The sequence below is a fragment of the Empidonax traillii genome, unplaced genomic scaffold (genome assembly GCF_003031625.1).
Source record: "Empidonax traillii isolate 1590-97213 ecotype Southwest subspecies unplaced genomic scaffold, ASM303162v1 scaffold630:size906685, whole genome shotgun sequence".
In the NCBI taxonomy this organism is placed as follows: Eukaryota; Metazoa; Chordata; class Aves; order Passeriformes; family Tyrannidae; genus Empidonax; species Empidonax traillii.
This window is the reverse complement of record NW_020955823.1, coordinates 138,036-158,003: the sequence shown is the minus strand read 5'-3', so window position 1 is coordinate 158,003 and position 19,968 is coordinate 138,036. Positions and strand designations below refer to the sequence as shown.

Sequence of the window (19,968 nt, the reverse complement as noted above, 5' to 3'; positions counted from 1 at the left end):
AAAGGTCCTGCTCCGTCCAACTGCTGGGATCCTGGCTGATCCAAAAAAGTGGTTTTCAACATTCTGTAGCAGAAAGTAAACACGTAATTAACCCAAAATGTGGGAATGCCTTGCCATCTGCAGGATTCTTAAGTTCTCAGGGGGCACTGGAACACCTCACCACACAACAAGTGAGCTGGTACCTGAGTCAGCCAATAGCACGTTTCGAAGGACACACCTTTGGAAGCTGAGGAGGGACAGGCTTCTCAAAATAGATGTTCTGCTTACCCCAGAAATTAATTGTGACCTTATCAAAATTAGTTCCTATAATTGGATCTTTCAAGATGGAAAGCAGAAGAAGCCATTAGGAACGTTCTCTTGGATGTACAAAGTTTAATATTCTGGTTGGAAAATGACAGAATAGATACTGCTACAATGAGGACAATGCAACACAAGGTCAAATAGGACTTAAGGAAATACCTATATTTTATCCAAAGGCCTACAACATACCACAAAGATACCAGTTTTGATTGCCTGAGGAGATTCTGACCAGATGGTGTCCACCTGTATGATGTAGAAAATCACTTACTCTGCTCTCAGATAAAATGTGGGTGGGATGATCCATGCACAAAAGATGCAAAGGAAAAAAAAAATACTTACTGATGGCAGAGTCTCTTTTAAGGACAGCAGAGGATAATTTACTCCAGTCAGAGGCTGAATCATAGTGTTTACACTCTCTCTGTTTCAGACTATAACTTTTAAAAGGGAAAGTCTGTGCAATTTACATAACAGAAGGGGCTGTCCAACTAGGCTGTCCAAGGAAACGAACAGTAGAAACTCAGATAATGGGTCACAAAGCAAAGTCTGGCCTGTGAATACCTATGGACATGCTTGAGTATTAAGCATCAAAACAGCTCCTTTGCTTTCTGTCAGGGAACACAGGTCTTTAAAATGATGTGTGTAGGTGGGATGTGCAGTCAGGCTCTGATTGTGGTAGAATTTACATACATGCTTGGCTTAGACAGGTAGAGACCCCAGCAGAATTCAAAACACCTTTCAAAAAGGGTTAATGGTGATCCCACTCTGATCATCTGCAGAGGAGGGGTTGGTGTTTTCTTTAAAAGAAAGGCTTTTTCATTTTGTTCCATACTGTGTCACAGGAAATATTTGCATTTCTCCTGCCACTGTATTATAGTTCTAGTTGTCCAAAAGACCAAAAATAACACCCCCCCCCAAAAAAAAAACAAAAAAACCCAGATGGCAACTTTGGTTGGATTTTGGTTTAATTTACAGATAACATGCTCCCAAATTAAGAGATTATATATGCCCAATTTTAATATACTGAAAAAGCATGCAACATGATCACAAGGTAAATGCTAAGAACTTAGCATACAAAAAATGGATTACTGGAATTATTTGTGGCAGGCATCTGTTTTAACTGTCGGGCACTCAACCTGACCAGACTTTGAAGATAATATTGTGCTACCTTGAGCTCTGCTTTTTTGCTACATCACAAACCAGTGTAATCCAAAAACCAGATAAAAAAGGAATAAAACTAAATTGTAAATCCATATGAAAGCAGAAGTTGGATGTCTAAAAGGAAAAATAAGTTATATAAGCATGTTTGCCTTCTCCTGGTGTATTCACTGTGAGCAGCTCCTTCACCCTCTTACCCAGGTGAACTACATATTCCAAATATGAGGTGAGTCCGATTGAGCTTCAGCTTTGTGGCCTGTTCCAAGAAAGCAACTCTGTCAGGAAGGTATATAAAAATATAACCTTAAAAGTCATTGACTTCTAAGAGCTCAAGCTCATTTTCAAAGTGAAGAAGGACTACTACTAAACAAGTACAGACTTCACAATGTGTTTGAATGTCTTCAGGAATGCAGGCAAGGTTGCAGGAGGGAGGGGGGGAAATATTCCCCCAGGAAGGAGGAAGGTGGGCATTTGACATGGGTGGTTGGAATTGCTCTTAGGAAGCACCATTGACTGACTCTGAACCTGAGCTTTTACATTTACAATTTATAAATTACATTATATGAATATATCCCTGTAAAATTAAAACTGGGGAAAAGAATCTATTCTCTGATTTAAAATAAGACAACACCATTAATACAAATAATATATAACAAATTCTTGGGACAGCTGACAGACATGCACTTATACTGACAGCAGCCAAAGCATCAGCCAGTTCCTGAAGATCCATGACTTCATGGGTCACCCCAAACCCACCCAGATCAGCCCAGGGCTACAGATATTGTTAGCACTGGGCATGAGTTGCAAATGCACTGCTGGTGTCCCAAGCACTTCTAGAAGAAACAGCATCACAGCATCTGGGCAAGCAGCCAGCCATCAGGCTTCTGTCAAACAATTTGGGAGGTTTATTATAGCACACAGTGAAGACTGAAATGTTGTAGAGCAAATCCTGCCTAGTTCACCAAACAAGAAGAAACAAGTCCATTCTGTTGATAACATGGCTATGGCTTGGTACCTCCAGACATGTAACGCTCACAGCTTGCTAAGAAAACACACAACCACTGATGTCTTGAAAAGCTCGTAACTACTTCTAATAACTTTATATTTTAATTAAAATATAGTGACATTTTTGGAGAGCTGATCTTTTAAAGAAGACAGAGGATTATACCAATGAAGCAGAGCTAGGACATCATGTTTTGTTACTGAAACTGATGTTCCTTCTTTTGGTTCAGTGGGTGCTAGATCATACTGCCTGTTCATCCTGAAGTTGTGATCCTCAGTCTTCTAGGGTCCTGTCAGTGAGTCTGGCTCTGCACTGCAGCCCAATTTAATCACATTCATCCGTTTCAGATGTGGTGTTGATATTGTGTTTCTCCTATACCTGCTTGTGTCTGGGCTCACACATTCTAGCTCACAAACTACAAATGTTATGAGGAGACTGGGAGGAACTTCATATCTCTGAATTTCCACAACTGAATACTGTCATCCTATCAACCTGAAGAAGATATTTTTGACACAGCTGTCTCAAACACTGCAGAAATATATATCAAAAATCAGAAATCCACATACATGAAGAGTTTGTCTACAATGACAGGTTCATCTGCTGAGACAAAGAGAGTTCCCATAGTTCAGGCAGTAATCTGGAAGGATTAAGATAATTCTAATTTTTTATTGTTTTATGGCACTTTTTAGAGCCTCCAACCACTTCTCCTTCACAACCCTTGGAGAGGGCAGCCAGCTCCCTTATCCTCCAACTGCAGCCACAAGTAAGAATCTGGCCAAGGACCAAGAACATACTCAAAGTGCAATACCTTTCACAACAGCCTGCAGGCCACAGACAGCTGACCATGCTGGTTCTGCCCACTCACTGGAGAACTAGTTTGAAGGCTATCAGGCTGACCAAGATTACAAGAAGATGTCCAGAACGTTTTTATCTGAAGTAGGAAAGTTTTCACAAAACTTTTTTTTCTAATATGGTAAAAGTCACATTCATAATTCAGAGAGCTGTTAAAAAAGTTATTGATTAGCTTCAACTTGACAATGATTTGTAAAGACCCATTTCAGCTCTGAAAACACATCTAGATTGCACACTTCAGAAGTTCTCTTCATCTGTCTCAGATTTGATTTTTAGGTCAATAAAACTAATTTTGTCATGGACTTCTGATAGAGAAAACCATGAGTACCCAAACTAACTGTGTATCTCCTCAGTCAGGGCAACCAATCTTCGTAATTTATAGTATAGTTCAAAAATCCCTTCACAGAATCTTTCTTTTCATGTAAATGCCTTCCAACAACTTCTCATTTGGCAATGCCAATTCCACCAGCCAGACTTTTCACTGACAAAGATTGGAAAATAAGACACAGTTGGTATTAAAGTGCAAACCAAAGTGGATGTTCAGAGGAAATAACATCAGAAATTGGCAAGGTAGCAGATACATTCGCTGACTTAAACCAGATTCAGTCAACAAAAGTTTGCAATGTAAAGATCAAAGTAGGAAACTTCAGTTCCAGTATGATTTCATCCCTGATGTCTGATGCAAAAGCTGAAAGACCACCAGAAGCACAGCCAGATGTCAAACCACCTTCAAAAGCAAACGCTTCAAGAAAATACCAGAAATTAAAAGAAACAGGTTTATAACAAATAACTCTTAACACTTGTCATTTGACAACTCAGTAGTCAGACAGCTCCACCATCCCTGTCTCCAGAGTAACCTGGAAAAGGAGGTGGAAATACTTGAGGTATGTCATGCTGGCCATGGTGTGTATATTGTCAGGCAACTGAAAAAAAAATCCATGATACTACAGAATTCCTCCATATAATAAACTATGTGTGAGATAAAAAAAATGGATGTAGAAAACCAGTTGAGAATAACCTTGTCCATGTCTTAATTCACATACAAAATACCAATAAACCTGAGAAAAGCATAAAGCTCAGTGGTCTCTAAGAACGTCTTGCTGGTGATACATTGCTCCAAAGATTCTTCAATACTCCTTTCAAACACAAGAAATAAAGAAGTAAATGGGGAGACAGTTAAGTGCAGTATTAACTTCAGTGGGTTACTTGCTCGTTATTGCTGTCCATGGAGCAGTGGTTTTTGGAGAACCAATGGTATCATTTCTTGGAGTTTGTGCAATTCTATAGACAATCTGGTTTATACTCTTGACCCACAAGAAAGAAAGACACTGAGGTGGAGGGACTGGGTAGAGGTGGAACACAGTACCCAAGGGACTGGAGTTCAGTTTGTTGTTCTACAACAGATTTACTGCACAATCTCAGGGAAATCATTATGGCCAGATGCTTCAAGGTATCGAGGTAATGCTTCAGCTTCAGTGACCTGGGCAAAAAATTACACATCTCTGCCCTGCAACACTTGCCATGTAGATACACATGGAGGAAGCATCAATCCATTGCCAGAGGTATTAGCAGAACCACAGACGTTGTAGTGCCATGAAAGAACCAGCCTGACATCCAGACTGGAATGTGGCAGCTCCCAGACCAACTCTCCCACTTCAAAGAGCAGCATTTTATAAACCCTTTGTCATATTCACATGCAACATGAGGTCTTGGACCTTTAAAGTCTTACCCATACTTTGGCTTTAACCCCTGTTCTATTTTATCATAACTCTCTTTTCTAAATATAAGGAGTTCACACTCAGGTGAACACGAGAAGGAAGAAGGAACAAGCTCCTGCACTGCCCTTACAGTCAACACCTGTGCTGATGAGGAGAGCACAAGGCAAGCAATAGCCATCAACAGGATCTTCCTCCACCTTTCAGCACAGATGAGCTTTGGAAGGAAGAAGAGCTTTGGCTCCTCCTCAGTTCTAAAAGTAAAGAGCAATTAAATTTTGAGCAAGTAAATTTTGTCTTTTACACAAAACCATCTGTGCCAAGTGTGGGGAGAGCACAGAACTTCTGCTTTTCCCCCCCCTGAGGCAGGACTGCAGGCTCACACTGCTCTCTGAATGGCTCTTCATATTCAGTCCTGGTGCTTCTCTTGCCCTCAGCCAGCTGTCCACATCAAACAACTGCAACATTAAAACCTGCTTCTCCAAACAGGAATGCACATGGCTAAGGGAAACCGCAGGGAAGGAAAGACTAAGGGGAAAAGCATTTAATTCCCTTCCATTCTCAGACAGCCAACATACTATCTCCATACATGTCATCTTCTTGGCACAGCAAACTAACAACTTCCTATGACTAAATAAATAGAAATACAACTGACTCCTACTGGCTCTTTGTGCAGAGGCAGAATGCATTACAACTAAGCAATCTCAAAATTATGAACTCTAAAGGCTATAACAAGGAAACATTGGCTGGATAAGCTGCTCATTATAAAAAAATATAGCTCTTTTCTCACTAAACAAATTGCTGTGCAGTAATTACTGCTCAAATGGCAGTACGACAGTTTAAGATGTCAGGGGCAAACAGTGATAATCTGACTGCTGAACATGCACTCCAGAACAGAAAGCTGCAGCAAGTTTTAAAACACACAGCCTTGCAAAATATATCTCAGGGAGCTGTTTTGCATATAAAACTCAAACTCTTCTGCAACTTTCCATCAATCACTTGATTAGGCAATGAAACTCTCCGAGTGAAAGATCCATGAAAACAGACTCTGAATAAATTAAAATTTTCCAAGGCAAAGCCATATTTCACCAATGAAATTTGTTTCCAGGGCAGTCCAACCAATTATTTGATACTAACCCTCCCTTAACATTTCCCCTTGCAGGCTGGAAGTGAAAAGTGGACAAGGATGCCGAGAACTTGCCATTTCATCCTCTGTTTCAGAGCCTCAGGCACCTCAGGCAACTTTACCACAAATCAACATAAATCCTGGTTTCAGCTGCTCTGTTCCAGAGTAGCTACCTCAGAGCATGTGCTCGAACTTCTAGTGCCACTGTCTGTAAAGCAGCGCCTGGTGCAGCGCAGCTATTCCCACACAAGGGAACATTAGTTAATTTGCATTCACAGTTACCATACGAGGTGTGAGTTTCTGACAGTCCACACATTTTATATTTAAAGACTGTAGGAAATTAATTATCTTTGATATAATAACAAAAGTAACTTACCAGCCCGTCGCAATTGCTGATAGCCACTGAAGCGTTTGGCAAATCAGTGATATCCCCAACATAGAGGCAATTCCCATAGAGAGGTTCAATGTGAGTCTCCTCAGAGTCCTCTTGCCACTCAACTGTTGCTCCAGGGGCCACGAGCCTCGAGTTTGGCCGCAACCTGAAGTGAAACTCTCTTCCAAAAACAGTGACATTGTAAAATATTTGCTCATCTGCCACTTCATGTTGCAAGTCCTCCACTGCTCTCCTGAAGCGTGCTTTTGGCGGTCCAGACACCAAGTGGGATAGGAACCTGCCCTCTGAATCGGTGCTGGTGGGGATGACAAGGCTGTACTCCTCTATATTCCTCAGAATTGAATCTTTACAGGGAGAAAGCAAGAGAGGACAGAGATACTAGAACTAAACATATCCTGATGCCGCGGGATTTTTATTCCATTATTCATTAGCACAGCAGACGCTTACATAAGGCAGATGGACATAAGGCACTTCGTTCACCTGCATGAAGTGTGCAGAGTTCATTCGAACTTGCCTTTTGCTCCCCAAGACACCAGACGGCAGAGTGAGCCTCCCCACCCCGCCGGGACCCCCCGCTCCTGCCCTTGCAGTGAGCTCCCGCTACCCTTTGCCCGCCCACTCACCCGGGACCCCGCACCCCTGCCCACCCCGTCCGTGACCGGGTCGCCTCGGGGACTTCGGGGCTCCCCGGCGGCCAGAGTTGAAGACGAGGGCGCTGGTCCACTTCGGGACTGCTCGGAGGGAAAGGGGTAGCGGCTGGGTTTGCAGGTGGCAAGTCTGCAAGGAAAAACTAACCCCGGTGCGGCGGGGATGGGTCGAGCGGTGATGGGAGCGCCACGAGCAGCGGTGGGGAGCGGTCTCTGCGGGAGCCCCGGGAGTTTTGTACCGAGGCGATGACCGGGGCAGGAGGAGGAGGAGGCAGACCAGCTGCCATGTGTTTCATCCCGCACGGGGAACTCCAGGCACCGCGCCCTGCCCGCCGGGGCTCGCCCGCTCCGCGGGGCAGGCAGCGGGAGGCGCGGGGCTGCGGGCGCAGCGCTGTCACAGCCGGGCACTGCCCCGTCCCTTCTCCCGCTCCCCGTCCCCGCCTGCCCCTTGCAGGAAACAGCTGGAAAACCCGGCAAAAAGTAGCCGCAGAAGAAGTTCAAGGGGAGCGGAAAGCCGCGGGGCGACGAGCCGCCACTTGGGACGGGCGGGCTGGCGGGCAGCGGGGCGAAGGCGAGCAGCCCCCAGGGGCGTCCCGGCGGAGACCTACCTCTGTCCCCGGGGCGCCGCAGGGCTCCGGCGGGCAGGGCGAGCGCGCAGCAGAGCAGGACGCAGGCGATGCCCGCGGGAGGGTCCATCGCGGCGGCCCCGGCCCGAGGCGGGGGCCGGCGCCCGGGCTGCCCGCAGCCGGGGCGGGCCAGGCGGCAGCCCCGCTCCGCTCCGCTCCGCGCCTCTCAGCGCTGCCCCGCGCCCCGCCGCCCGCGCATTCGCCCAGCCGCAGCCGCAGCGGCAGTGGCGGCCGCGCTCCCGGCTCGCAGCGAAGCAGAGACACCAGGAGGCGGCGGGGGTATAGTACTGGAAGCACAGGGCGTGCGGAGTGAAGTCAGGCTGATTGACAGAGGCGCTGCCACACGGCGCAGCCGGGGCCGCGGGGAGCGGGGCCGGGACCGCCCGCCCCGCCGGGGCAGCCCCCGCGCCGCCCCCGCCGGGCTTCCCCGGCCAGCACCGCCCGCCGCTCCCCCGCTCCGGGACGGGGCCCGCCGGCGGGGACGGCGCTTGGCAGAAAGCGTTTTTTGAGGCAAAAAAGAGAAACGCCCCCCGCGCCGGGCTCGGGACCCCCGGGAGCTGGGACAGCGTCCCGCTGCCGACCCCCGCGGGCTGCGCCGTCCCGGCTGCGCATCCACTGGTGGTCAAGGAACACCGGAGACGGATAAGGGAAACTTAAAGCACCTCGGCACGAGTTTTGTTGGAGTCTTGGTTCCCAGCTGAGAGCGAGGACCCAAATGGAAAAAGTGCCACCAGCAGAGGCAAGCCACAATCAGAGATCGTCATCTGATCTGATAAATTAACTCCAAGCAGCCATTTCACAAGAAAAATTGTTTGAACTATTAGCTAATAAGACTGAAATTACTTGCTGCAAAGCCATCTTATATTAAATATCTGCAATTAGAGAGATAAACCCTGAAAGTGTTCAGGAATACTATAAATAAGATATAGAAGAACATTTTTTAAAATGATATAGAAGAAGATTTTTTAAAAATATTAAAGAATCAGGAGTGGCCTTCATGGAAAAAAACAAGTTATATTTGTTTCCATATGGCCAGGATAAATGCCATATCTCTTATTCCCTTCAGAGAATGTATTTACTCAGTTGTTACATTACAGGGATCATCTGCTGTTTTCACCACTTTACTCTTCAACCTTGCAGAATCCCACCAGCCCTTCTTGTGCTCCTGCTGGCCCTGCCAGCCCATGGCCTTACCTGATTCACACTGTACCTGCATGTGTTATATCCCTCTGGAAATCTGCATGCAATGGCTTGCTGTGAGAAGCTGGTCCTCTGCCAAGGAATTTTCCTGGGTATCCTTGACTGGTTTTGCTCCTTTGTGACTAAAAGTCCAGTTATCACCTTCCATCCCTACATTATGGACAGAGGTGAAGGGTATAGAAGAAAAATAACAGCAAGCCATTCTGCTCACTGCCCAGGATGAGGTTTTATGGACCCCCAGCCCTGGTCAGTTATGGCAGTAACTGATCTCTGCTTGCTTGGTTTGATGTTCTGGTTTAGTTTTCCCACTTCTTAGGCTGAGAATAAAATGGGAAAGATTATTCTGAATAATGGAGTAGATCAATTTATACATTGCATTCAAACATCCCTTTATTTACCATTTCAAATGACCTCTGTTTGGGATTGCTATCTGCACCAGGCTTCTCCCAGTTCTTCCTTTTGGTTTGGTTTTCTGTTGGCCCATTTTTTTGTTTTCTTTTGGTTTTGAGTCCATATTGAGCAGCTTCTCTTACTTAAAATCTCTCATACTTTCATCAGTACACAGCTGGTGAAGTTCCAACTTCATTTTTATTGGACTTGTATTTTAAGCTGATGATGTGGCTTTTTTATGTTCCTTCCATCCCATCCTGCTCAAATTGAAATAACTTCTGCACATAAACTTGAAAGGGAGAGGGGATGGTCTTCTATATCTGAAATCAAAGTTCTTGTTTGTACATCATGCACCCATTAAAAAAAAAAAAAAAAAAGTAGACAGAGTAGGTTATAGAAATACAAAACAATCCAGCAAGTAGTTCTGCTAATTAAGATGGATTTTTACTCTTGAAAATACCAGAGGTTAGAAAACATGCTTTAATATGGATAACAGCTGTACTGCAGAGTAATGATATAAACAAAAAGAAGCAGTATCTGCCTTCACGTAGTTTATTTCTATACAGAAATCAAGTTCTATGTGCACATGTTGTTACCTTATCACATGTGGACAAAAGCTCACTGGGCTCCAGGACTTGGGAGGACTGTTTTACAACCTTCTTTAAAATGTTAAACAAAACTAAGCTGGGAACAAGTGTCAAACCATGGAGCCAGATATGCAGTTGGTAAAATCTGTGCTTCCACTGCAGTCGCTGGAATTAATCCTGATCCCCCACTGAAGTCAGTGAGAGTTTTGCCATTGGCTTGAGCAGAGCCAAGATTTTCTGCAACAGATTGCCAGTGCCAGTTTAGACCAACTGAGAATGTGCCACATGGCACAGCAATGGGCCTGTTATCCTTCAAGAGGAAAAACTGATCCATGTTTGACCCTGAGAAGGTGGTCCAGAGCATGCCAACCACCACAGAGCCTGGGGGAGTGAAATTCAGAAAGTTTTTACATCCCTGCTCTTACACAATCACAGCAGAGAAATTCAGGGAAATATGCTCATCAAAACTAGTTCTTCCCCATTTCCTGAACTAGAATTCTTGTCACAGGCAGTCAAGGTTGTGGCCTGGGTTTCCATGGCTGGCTCCAGCCAGATGTTTCAATTCCTTTTAGAATTAACTAGAAAAACTCAGTGTGAAATGTAAGGACTGCTGCATCACTTGTAGTCCATGAACCTCTAAATTAATTGATGTGAATGAAGTAACGTCGTATTTATTTACTGGAATGAAGGGAGGAGGACCAGATAGTGCAACTGTGCTCCAATAGTTCGATCTGAGGGCACAGCTGTGCTGCTGCCAACCACGACTACAATCACACAGATGTTTGTCCTCGCTGGATACAGGTATATCGAAAAGAGAAAATGGTGCTCTGTGTGCCCTGAATGAGCATCCAAGCCGAAGGAAAAGTGTTCTAGCAGCTTATGCTGAAATACCCAAAGCAGCTTTAAACAAGCTGAGGTATGAACAGCCCTGTAAATGAACCAATGCAAAGTTCAGCACAGATTGACAGAGCACTTACTTGGAATTACAGATCTTCTAGTCCTCACCAAGTTTGTGCTATCTATTCCTATTCCAGCTAGGGCATATCTGCAAAAACTGCAGCCAGACCTTCCCTTGGAGATGTTCTCACAACATTTAATTTTGCTAAGAAAATGAAAAGATCCTAAGCTTAAATCTTCAGCTACTGCTGTGAAGGTGTTCAAAATACCACACTTATACCTGCACATTGCAATGAGAAACCTTGCATTCAAAATTCCTAAGACTTGGCTCTTTTCAAGGGAAAAATCCCTTTTTCCTTACATTAGTGGGGTTGTGAGGGGAGATGCTGGGCTGCAGCACTGTGCCTTCTGCAAAGGGCACATCACCACCTGAGCAGGTGACTTAGAGGCTGCTTACAGCCCTCACGACACAAAGCAGCCCAAGCTCTCAGGTCCCAAAAGGGGAGTTCTCAGTCCTGACATCCTGATGGAGAATGTGGTACTTGCCTGCACAAGGACTGCCTGTTACCTGCACTGTGTTTCTCATGCAGATGATTGTGTTTGCTCTCACCCTTAACCGCTATGCACACTTCGTGGCTATGCAGCATTAGAAAGCTTAATGAAGAAGAATTAAAATTAAAATAGGGTGCCAGTTCATTTCCTTCGCACTTGACATTTTCAGGCTTCATATTGTTTGAACTCTTTTGCCATTACGTGGCACTATGATATACTACCTAGAAAAAAAGCAGGTATTTAATGCTGATTTTGAAGCAGTGCATGCTGAAGAGCAGTAATTAAAACTGGAACATTCCTGCCTTTCCCCTCTTTACTTTAGCACACTAATGAAACCATCCATCATACAAAAAATAGACCAATTTAACAATTAATAAATTACCAAATTATCAAGCTCTTGTTAATAATTTCACTTCCACTCCCTTTTTTTTAAGAGTGCCAAAGAAATATTCTAAGGGAAGTAAATGATAATAAACTAAATTAGAGCAGTAGCACCCAGGATAGTCACTTTGATTCCTGAAGTAAGAAATTAGGCAGTATTACAAAACATTAAAATCTTTAATCGGTAACTAATAAAATCCTACCTATGACAGGAAACTATTGACTGAATGTATAAAAGAGGGGCATGCCCTCTGCCTGCCCATCCTGAGATTTCTGAGAACCAGCTTCTCAGCCCTTCCTAGGCATGCTCAAAGTGCCCAGGCTCCCCAGGAGATTGGGATGATTCTGCCGAGCCAGGAGCAGCACAGGACATGCCACGGAACTTCAGGGCCTTAAGAAGCTTAACTCACAAAAAAAACTTCAAGAGTTGCACGTTTTGAAGCCTGTCCCTGCTGGACTATCAGACTCCACTCTCCCTTCAGCTGTCTGAGACGCAGATGTGCAATCTTCCAAGGAGCAGAGCAGCAGAGGTTCCTGCCAGCCTCGATCCGTGTGTCACTGCTGGAACACCTGGAGCCTGAGGCAGTAAAAAAGACAGGCTGAGAGATTAATCTGCCAGCTGCTGGTCACACAGGGACCTTCTTGTGTCTATACCCATCGACAACACAGGTTCAAATCCTTTCTGCTCTGGCCCAGAGCTTCTGCCTGACCACAGCCTTGCACCTGAACTGCACACACAGGAGTTCGCATTTGGATCCAGGGAAGGAAGTAACAGAACTCAGGGGATGGATCCAAGTTTCCTTCAGCACCTTCAGTATTTGGTTCAGTCACTTCGTCCTGATTTTGTGGCCCATGGTAGATGTTCCACCTTAATTCCCCTTTACATTTTCCCCTGGATTCCCCTTCTCTGTCAGCATAATACATAAAGTTTCATTGTTACTACTTCTTTCACTAACCAGCTGTATTTACCTGCTGGCATAATTGTGTTTTGATAAATAGTACAATCCCTCCCCTACGTTTTCACCTTGATTCTTCCTGTGCAGATTTATTGCCTCGCTATTAATATTCCAGCCATGTGATTTATCCCAGCATGTTCCCGGAATACTTGCCTTCCCTATATAAATATTTGAATGATCTTAATTTCAACTAATTAGTACTGGGACATTTGATTTCCCTCTTGAAGAATTCTCATTTGCTACTAACCAGTTTCCTTTCCATTTTATGAGATACCTATTTTGAGGGGAGAAATTAGAGACACTGAGTGAACCAAACACTTTTCAATACTGTTCTGCCCTTCATTACCTTGTTCATGTTAATCTGGTGCCAAAATAACTCTCCTAAGGTCTGAAATCTCAGAAACATCAAGTACACAGGGAGTGACAATAAAGCATTCCTATTCTTCCATCCTTACAGAAAGACAGACCTTATTTAACAACTTCTTATGCCACAAATTTGGGCAAGCCACTACGTTCAGATCTGTGCAAGATCTGGGAGTCAGAATAAAAGTTTGATGGTCCTGAGATCTATCACTCTCTGGGAAATCACTTTCCCTTTCTCCTTTACCTATAAAGGAAGTTTTGAGGAACTAGACCCTAATCAAGGATTTGGGATTTTTTTCCCCAGTGCAAATCTAGCTAAACATCATTTTCCCTGAAAAAAATTTAGCAAGTTTGGCTTTGGGCACCGTGACTTTTTAAAAAGAGAGGGATCAACATCTTCCAGAAGAAACATTTCCGAAGGAAAAGCATGTTTCCAGTCAACATATTATTATTGTTGAGAAACAATTTCGATGGAGCTGTTTCAACCAACCATACTCACAAATTGTTCTGCTAGAAAGAAATCATCTCAGAAGCATTTCAGCCATGCAGATTTCTTCACTCTCCAGAAAAACCACACCACTCATTTTTACTGATTCACCCACTGTTGACATTAATTGATTGTTCAGTGTAGGCATTGTTTCAGTGAGTAAAGATACACATAAAAAGTATTCTTTACAACTACTAGAAAGCAAAAATATTCCTTAGAACAGATAGAAAATGCCTCTGAAATACTTATTTATAAATCTAATTGAGTACGGCCAAAAAGCAGAAATTTTCCCAAAACAGAGTTAAGAAACATGAGATTTTTTTTAAATTAGCCTTATCAAGATCTTCAGATTCGATTCTCTCTTCAAATACAGACTCAATTCTTCTCTTCAAATAAAACAAACTCTACTTTCCAGCTGCCTGTTTCACAGCTGCAACTCTGATAACAGGACATCTTAGTAATTTATATCCTCCCTAGAAACAAATACCCATTTAAAATAGACCGGGAGATCTTCCAGCTTCAGAATCATTATTTGTATATTTGTATTGAAGTAATGCCTAGAAGGCCCAGCCAAGACTGAGGTCTATTGAGTTAGTAAGACAGTGAAGAAAGTGACCTCCCTAAGTACAAAGTTCAATACAGCAGTTTGGTGAAACAAATAGAAAACTAAGGATTTCCATCCCAAAATCCTAACAGGTTGCACAGTACTTTTTAAAATAAATAAATAAATAAATCCTCTCTGCAATCATTACCTATTACTCCTAGGCACACTTTTCAAATAGTATTTATCCTTTGCATTTACAAACAATTTATCTGAATAACTATATCCTTTAACAACAGAAGTCTCAAGCTAATTCCCTTCTCCCTTCTCACCGCCTACGCTGCCTCCTCGAGAGATGCCGTGCATTTGCAACTTAGCCTTTTCCTTTTTTTTTTTTTTTTTTTTTTTTTTTTTTTTTTTTTTTTTTTTTTTTTTTTTTTTTTTTCCTCCCTTAATCATGCTTGCTGGGAGCCATAAAGCTGAAAGGGAGAAAACCGTAAATAATTGCATCTTCAGAGATGAGTTTAAGCTTTAAGCAGTGGCAGAAATACTGAGTTCATATGCTCACACCACGCTCGATCAGAGAAGGCCTTACAAATTAGGGTAAGGAAAATTTATTGCTGTGCAGGACCCTGTATTTTAAGAGGTTTTTCATCAGTCACAGGAATGATAGAATCTCTGTAGCTGCCGTTTCGGTGTATAAGTAACACAGAAGGAAAAGCACAGCAGATTACTGGGATCTTATCCAATATGGAATATCTGCAGCCTCAAGTCAAACAAGCTCAGGAGGTTCATGGAATTTGACTCAGTGGGAACTGCCAACTCAGGGGGAAGGTCACAATCACAATGCCTGAAGGATAAAGGAAAACAATTCTCAGGCTGCTGGGAAATGGGAAACTTTTGGGAATGTGCATTTTTATACCTCACAGAAAGAAAGTTATGTTAAAATTGTGGATTTTGCATTTCCTTTAGCTCCAGTCTCCAAACCTGCCAAATGATGTGGCACTGCACATGGAAACTATACCTAATCCTTTACTCATTCAGGAATGAGGGAAGGATTCTTTAGGAATATTTAAAAGCAAGCCTCTTGCATCATTTGTCACTCAGAAAAATCTGAGACAAGGACTAAGAATAGAATAATTTCTATTCACCTTTATTGTGCAGACATTGAATCCCATTCCTGCCTTCTGTTTAATCCCAGAACAGAATTTACTTGAGTGTGAGCTGGCACTCCTGGAGTGAACCATAAATTGTGTCACACTAGCATCAAAGGAAAATAGCATGGAAAATCTCTAGTAAGCCCAGGGCTATTATTGAAACACATGCAGTAAAACAACCAAATGTTTCTGGCTGTTCTTCAGCTTATTCTTCAAATGACATGTCAGGGTCTAGTCTGTAATACGCAGACTAACTTGGGTAACCATGCTCTATGTTACACAAAAAGAATGGTTGCAGATTAAGAAGGTCCAGTTTAGTGGAAATAACAGAGCAAGTTCGCAGAAATGGAAATTCAAGGAAACACATTCAGAAAGCATAGTAAGAAATAATTTTCACCTCAAAATTCGAAGCTGAGAAAGCTGGCTTGGTGCAGCAAAATGCAAATAGCACATCAGGCATTTCAGTGCCCCAAGGGAACAAAGGGAAAATTTGGATGTTTCCAATGACCTTCTTCATTTCACAAAAGTAATGAAGTCACTTTCAAATGGATATTTAATGTTTAACGAATTTATAACTGGTTTTTGCTCCACTTTCAACCAATGGCTGATAAGTAGACTGCAGCGCTCAGTCCATGACCTGAAAGCTTGTTAGCAGCCTGCCTTGTTCTTTGGCTCTTTGTATTGATTTCAGAGTATCACAGGGAGTATCTTATGATTGTTCCTGTCCTTTATAGACATATAAATCAAGAGTAAATTCACTGAACTCAGAGCTGTGACCCTCATGTGAAATGGATGTTAATACAATCAGAATCACCTACTGACAAAACATTTTTGAATCATTTCAGTCTCCTGTGCTTGCAGCATCCCTGCCTCTAACTTGTAGTTTTGGGCAATTATATAAGTTGTATTTCATAGTCAGACAGCAAAGAATTCCCAAACACAGAAGCAGGTGAAAACTATGCAGTATATCTACTAAATGTGCTACCCTACAGTTAGTTTCCTCAGACATCATGTGGTAATTTAGGGGGTTTGGGGCTGCTTGAGTTTCAGAATAGTTAATCAACTGCAGCATAGTATTTTATAGATCTGCTTTCATGCTCATGGTAATAATGTGATACTACATAAGGGACACTGTATCAGTGATCAAAGTGCATATGCTTTGTGTTCCCTGACAGCCTTTTCCACCTGAAATAACTTCTGGGTTCTGTCTTCTGTAGGCAGTGTGTGAATTACTGAACTTCAGAAGCGGTCCATGCATCCTGCCTACGTCACAGATGAATTCTGTAAAAGCAGGAACAATTCTGGTTTCTGATCTGTGTATATGAGTGTGAGGCCTCTTCATCTCTCCAGAGCATTTGGGGCAAGAGCACGAGGGACCTGCAGGACTCCCTGCAGCTTCCTCCAGCTCCAAGGCATGTTGTGGTTGAGTGGACAGAGCCATCAGCCACCAGAAATAGCTGTGCCTTTCACTTTGCATATTTGCTTCCAGCATTCCTGTTTGCAAATGCTGAAGATTGTGGCAACTCAGTTCTGCCAGGGCAGTGCCTGAGTACGAACAGGATCAAACTTTTCCAACGGAATGACACCTGCCTGCTAATTACAACTGATGCAATTCTTGGTAGAGCACGCCTACTTAATGTTTTACTGTTTAGTAGAACTGTGTAAAATATCCATCTTTATTAGGTGGTGTATTACAAAAGGATTTAAATAGGACTACTTTACAAATAGTCTTTCTATACTGAGTTTTGGGCATGTTCTGCAGAGACTGAGAACACAACTTCCATCAGAGAGAGTACAGAATAACACAGGCCCTGCCTAAACATGGTCAGTCTCTCATCACTGGTCAGATTGAAGGCACCAAACCAGGCTTGTGCATCCATCAGACTCTCTCATTTCTGTAGATTCCAGGCTTCTGGCCCTCTCTGGAAACATTCCATTCACTATGGAAGAGAATTAAGTTGTTTTGCTTTTTTAAATCAAACCTACACAGGCTCGTAATCCATCAGGCAACTTCACAGCGTATGCACATCTGCATAATCCTCCTGAAGTTGCATAACTCTCCAGCTGTCCCCATAAAAGGGATTTCATTCTGTGCCTGGCAGGTTTTGCAAGAAGTACACGTTCTGTACAATACGCACCTACCAACGTGCATGGTTCTGGGGAGGATTCTTAAAACTAATCAGTTTTTAATCTCTGCACCTACCCTTTGTAAAAGCTGCCTTCCCTGTGGCTGTGTACACACAGACTGAGGAACAGACATCAGCTCCTTTGGTTCTGAAAGTGACTCCGGTTAAATATTTTAACAAGAGCGAAATATTCTTCTGAGTTGTAACCTATCTTAGAAATACACTGGAAATATTCTATAGAAATGTCATACTTATCATGTCAACTGGCAGTAGTTAAATTAATAATTTAGTGTGATGGCAATCATGGGACTTCTCGTATACACATAGAGTGCAAAAATATATATAAGATCTACCTGAAGAAGAAATAACCCTGACTGTAAATTATGCTGATTATCAAAGAAGTTATATCAAGAGCAAAATTGGAAATGCAGCTGGAGCACGATTCATGCACAAATCTGACTTTGTCCCCATGGAAAAGGAATCTCTTCCTAGAGAGCTGCAAATACCACCTCCATAACTCCTTCATTCCTTCATTCTAAGTCATTATTCAAACATTATTTGCTAGTGGATAGGTATGTATCAAAAATATGAGCAATCCTGGTTCTGAGGGACAGGGAAAAAACAGCTGGTTTTTAATGTCTTCAAGAAAACTACTATATTTCTTCCTCCAGTTGGCATTGCATCATGGCCATGTTCCATGGGAGAAGAAACAAAAGCAAATGCTTCTTATGACCAGGCTAAGTATTTCTAAAATTCTATCTTTTCCAAGGTTACTCAGGTTTCTAAGTCAAAGAGTTGTTTTATTCTTTTCCAAGTTTTTATAGAAATTTCCCTATTCCAATGTTACCCCTGTCTCGTTTACTGATGGTGCTCCATCTGGCTTCAGTCTTTAATTGCAATTTTAGCACAGACTGTGACATTGTACAAACTTGAAGCTTCTCATGAAGTTGATACTCTCCTATATTTAATTGTACATCGCAAGCAGGAGGGGGAAAAGGAAATAATCTTCAAAACAAATTTAAATCTTATGGAAAATAGAGGATGGGCAATATCTGGCAAGCTCTTAAAACTTCTGCCCTCAAACTGGAGAGAGGACTAAAATACAATGTGACCAGTGTTACTACATAAACTGATATTCCCATTCCTCTGATTTTTACTAAGGCCTAAACCAAATAGTTCTCAAAGCTCTCTGAGGCTATTAAATAGCTACATTTGAATTTTGCAGTTCAACCTCTTACAACTTTAATATCATTACTACCTTATCAGTGTAAGAGAGGATTAATGTACAGATTCCCTAAAGAAAATGTGCCATTGGCAACTGCAGTGGATTAACAGTCATGATTATAACTAATTATTTAATGCCAAGCAGATTCAAACAGGACCAGATCATATTGTGCTAAATCCTATTAAATAGAGTAAATGACTCATTCTTTTCTAAATATCTTACTACTTACATAAACAAGCCATGATAAACATGGTAATAAAATGACTGGCAGGGAGAAATGGTATAACTTGCCTAAAATCATACAGCAGGTCAGCTAAAAAATCAAGAATAGAACACATCTCAATGGACCGTGTAATCATTACCTCAGAACATAACCTAACATCACCATAATGAATCTGCATTACACTTGAATAAACATTTGTTCACTGTTACAAGGTTTGGTAATTTGGTACATCAGAACAGTGAAAGAACATGCAAGTTACATTAAACATCTGTATTCAATCCTTTCTGAGATATTACATCACATTAGATATTGATCCAATGAGGAAAGGAATGAAAAAGGGAGAACACACACAAAAGCAAAAAAAAATATATTGATTCTTGTTTCAAGGTCAATCATGTTCATGTCTTCACCCTAATAGGGCTAATTATGAAAGAAAAAAGCTGGTCCCTGCTGTTACAATCATTAAATGCTGCTTAAACGACACTTATATCGTGGCAAAAAGAAACTATTTTGCTTCATTTTATAATTCACTTATCCCAAAGTACCTAAATATTACCCTTTATGAGCCAATGCTCCTGCAGGTTACGTGGTGTTTCTCTTAAAAACAAAAGAGAAGTTCAGCTCCATTGACCCCCTCTCAGAACCTACAGGATGTCACATCTGCTAAATTGACTTTTCAAGGCAAAGGTTGCCTTCTCCTCAGCCCCATCTCCATCTCATTCAACAGGCTTCTGAATCCACAGTATCAGTCTTCTTCCCAGGAACTCCTTGTAGCTGTGCAGTGATTAATATCTTTTCATTCCTGACATGACATTTTAAATTGTTTAAACTGAGGGACCAGAGAGATTGTTATTGTAACCGATCTGCAGATATTGAGACCTCTCACATACACACCGTGTGGCTGCTTGGAACATCCTGGCAACAGCAGTAATAGGAGCCTGGATAATACCAATAATATAAAAATAAATAATAAAAAAAAAAAACCCTCTGCATATTTATTTTAAAAATATGGCATCGAGGGAAATTAAAATTGAGCTGAAAGTTCAGCAATCAGGTTGGGTTTGA

The 19,968-nt window shown here is 42.4% G+C and overlaps 1 protein-coding gene across 1 annotated transcript in view; it reads right to left on the bottom strand.

The window, feature by feature from the left end:
* The window catches only part of ADAMTS2 (ADAM metallopeptidase with thrombospondin type 1 motif 2), a 173,300-nt gene extending 165,412 nt beyond the window's left edge, over positions 1-7,888 (bottom strand). Inside the window, exons 1-2 of the mRNA XM_027898924.1 lie at positions 7,801-7,888; positions 6,528-6,889 (exon numbers count right to left, since the gene is read on the bottom strand). Coding sequence (XP_027754725.1) covers positions 6,528-6,889; positions 7,801-7,888 — 450 coding nt within the window. The remainder of the gene's footprint in view (positions 1-6,527; positions 6,890-7,800) is intronic.
* Between the last annotated feature and the right edge of the window lie 12,080 nt (positions 7,889-19,968).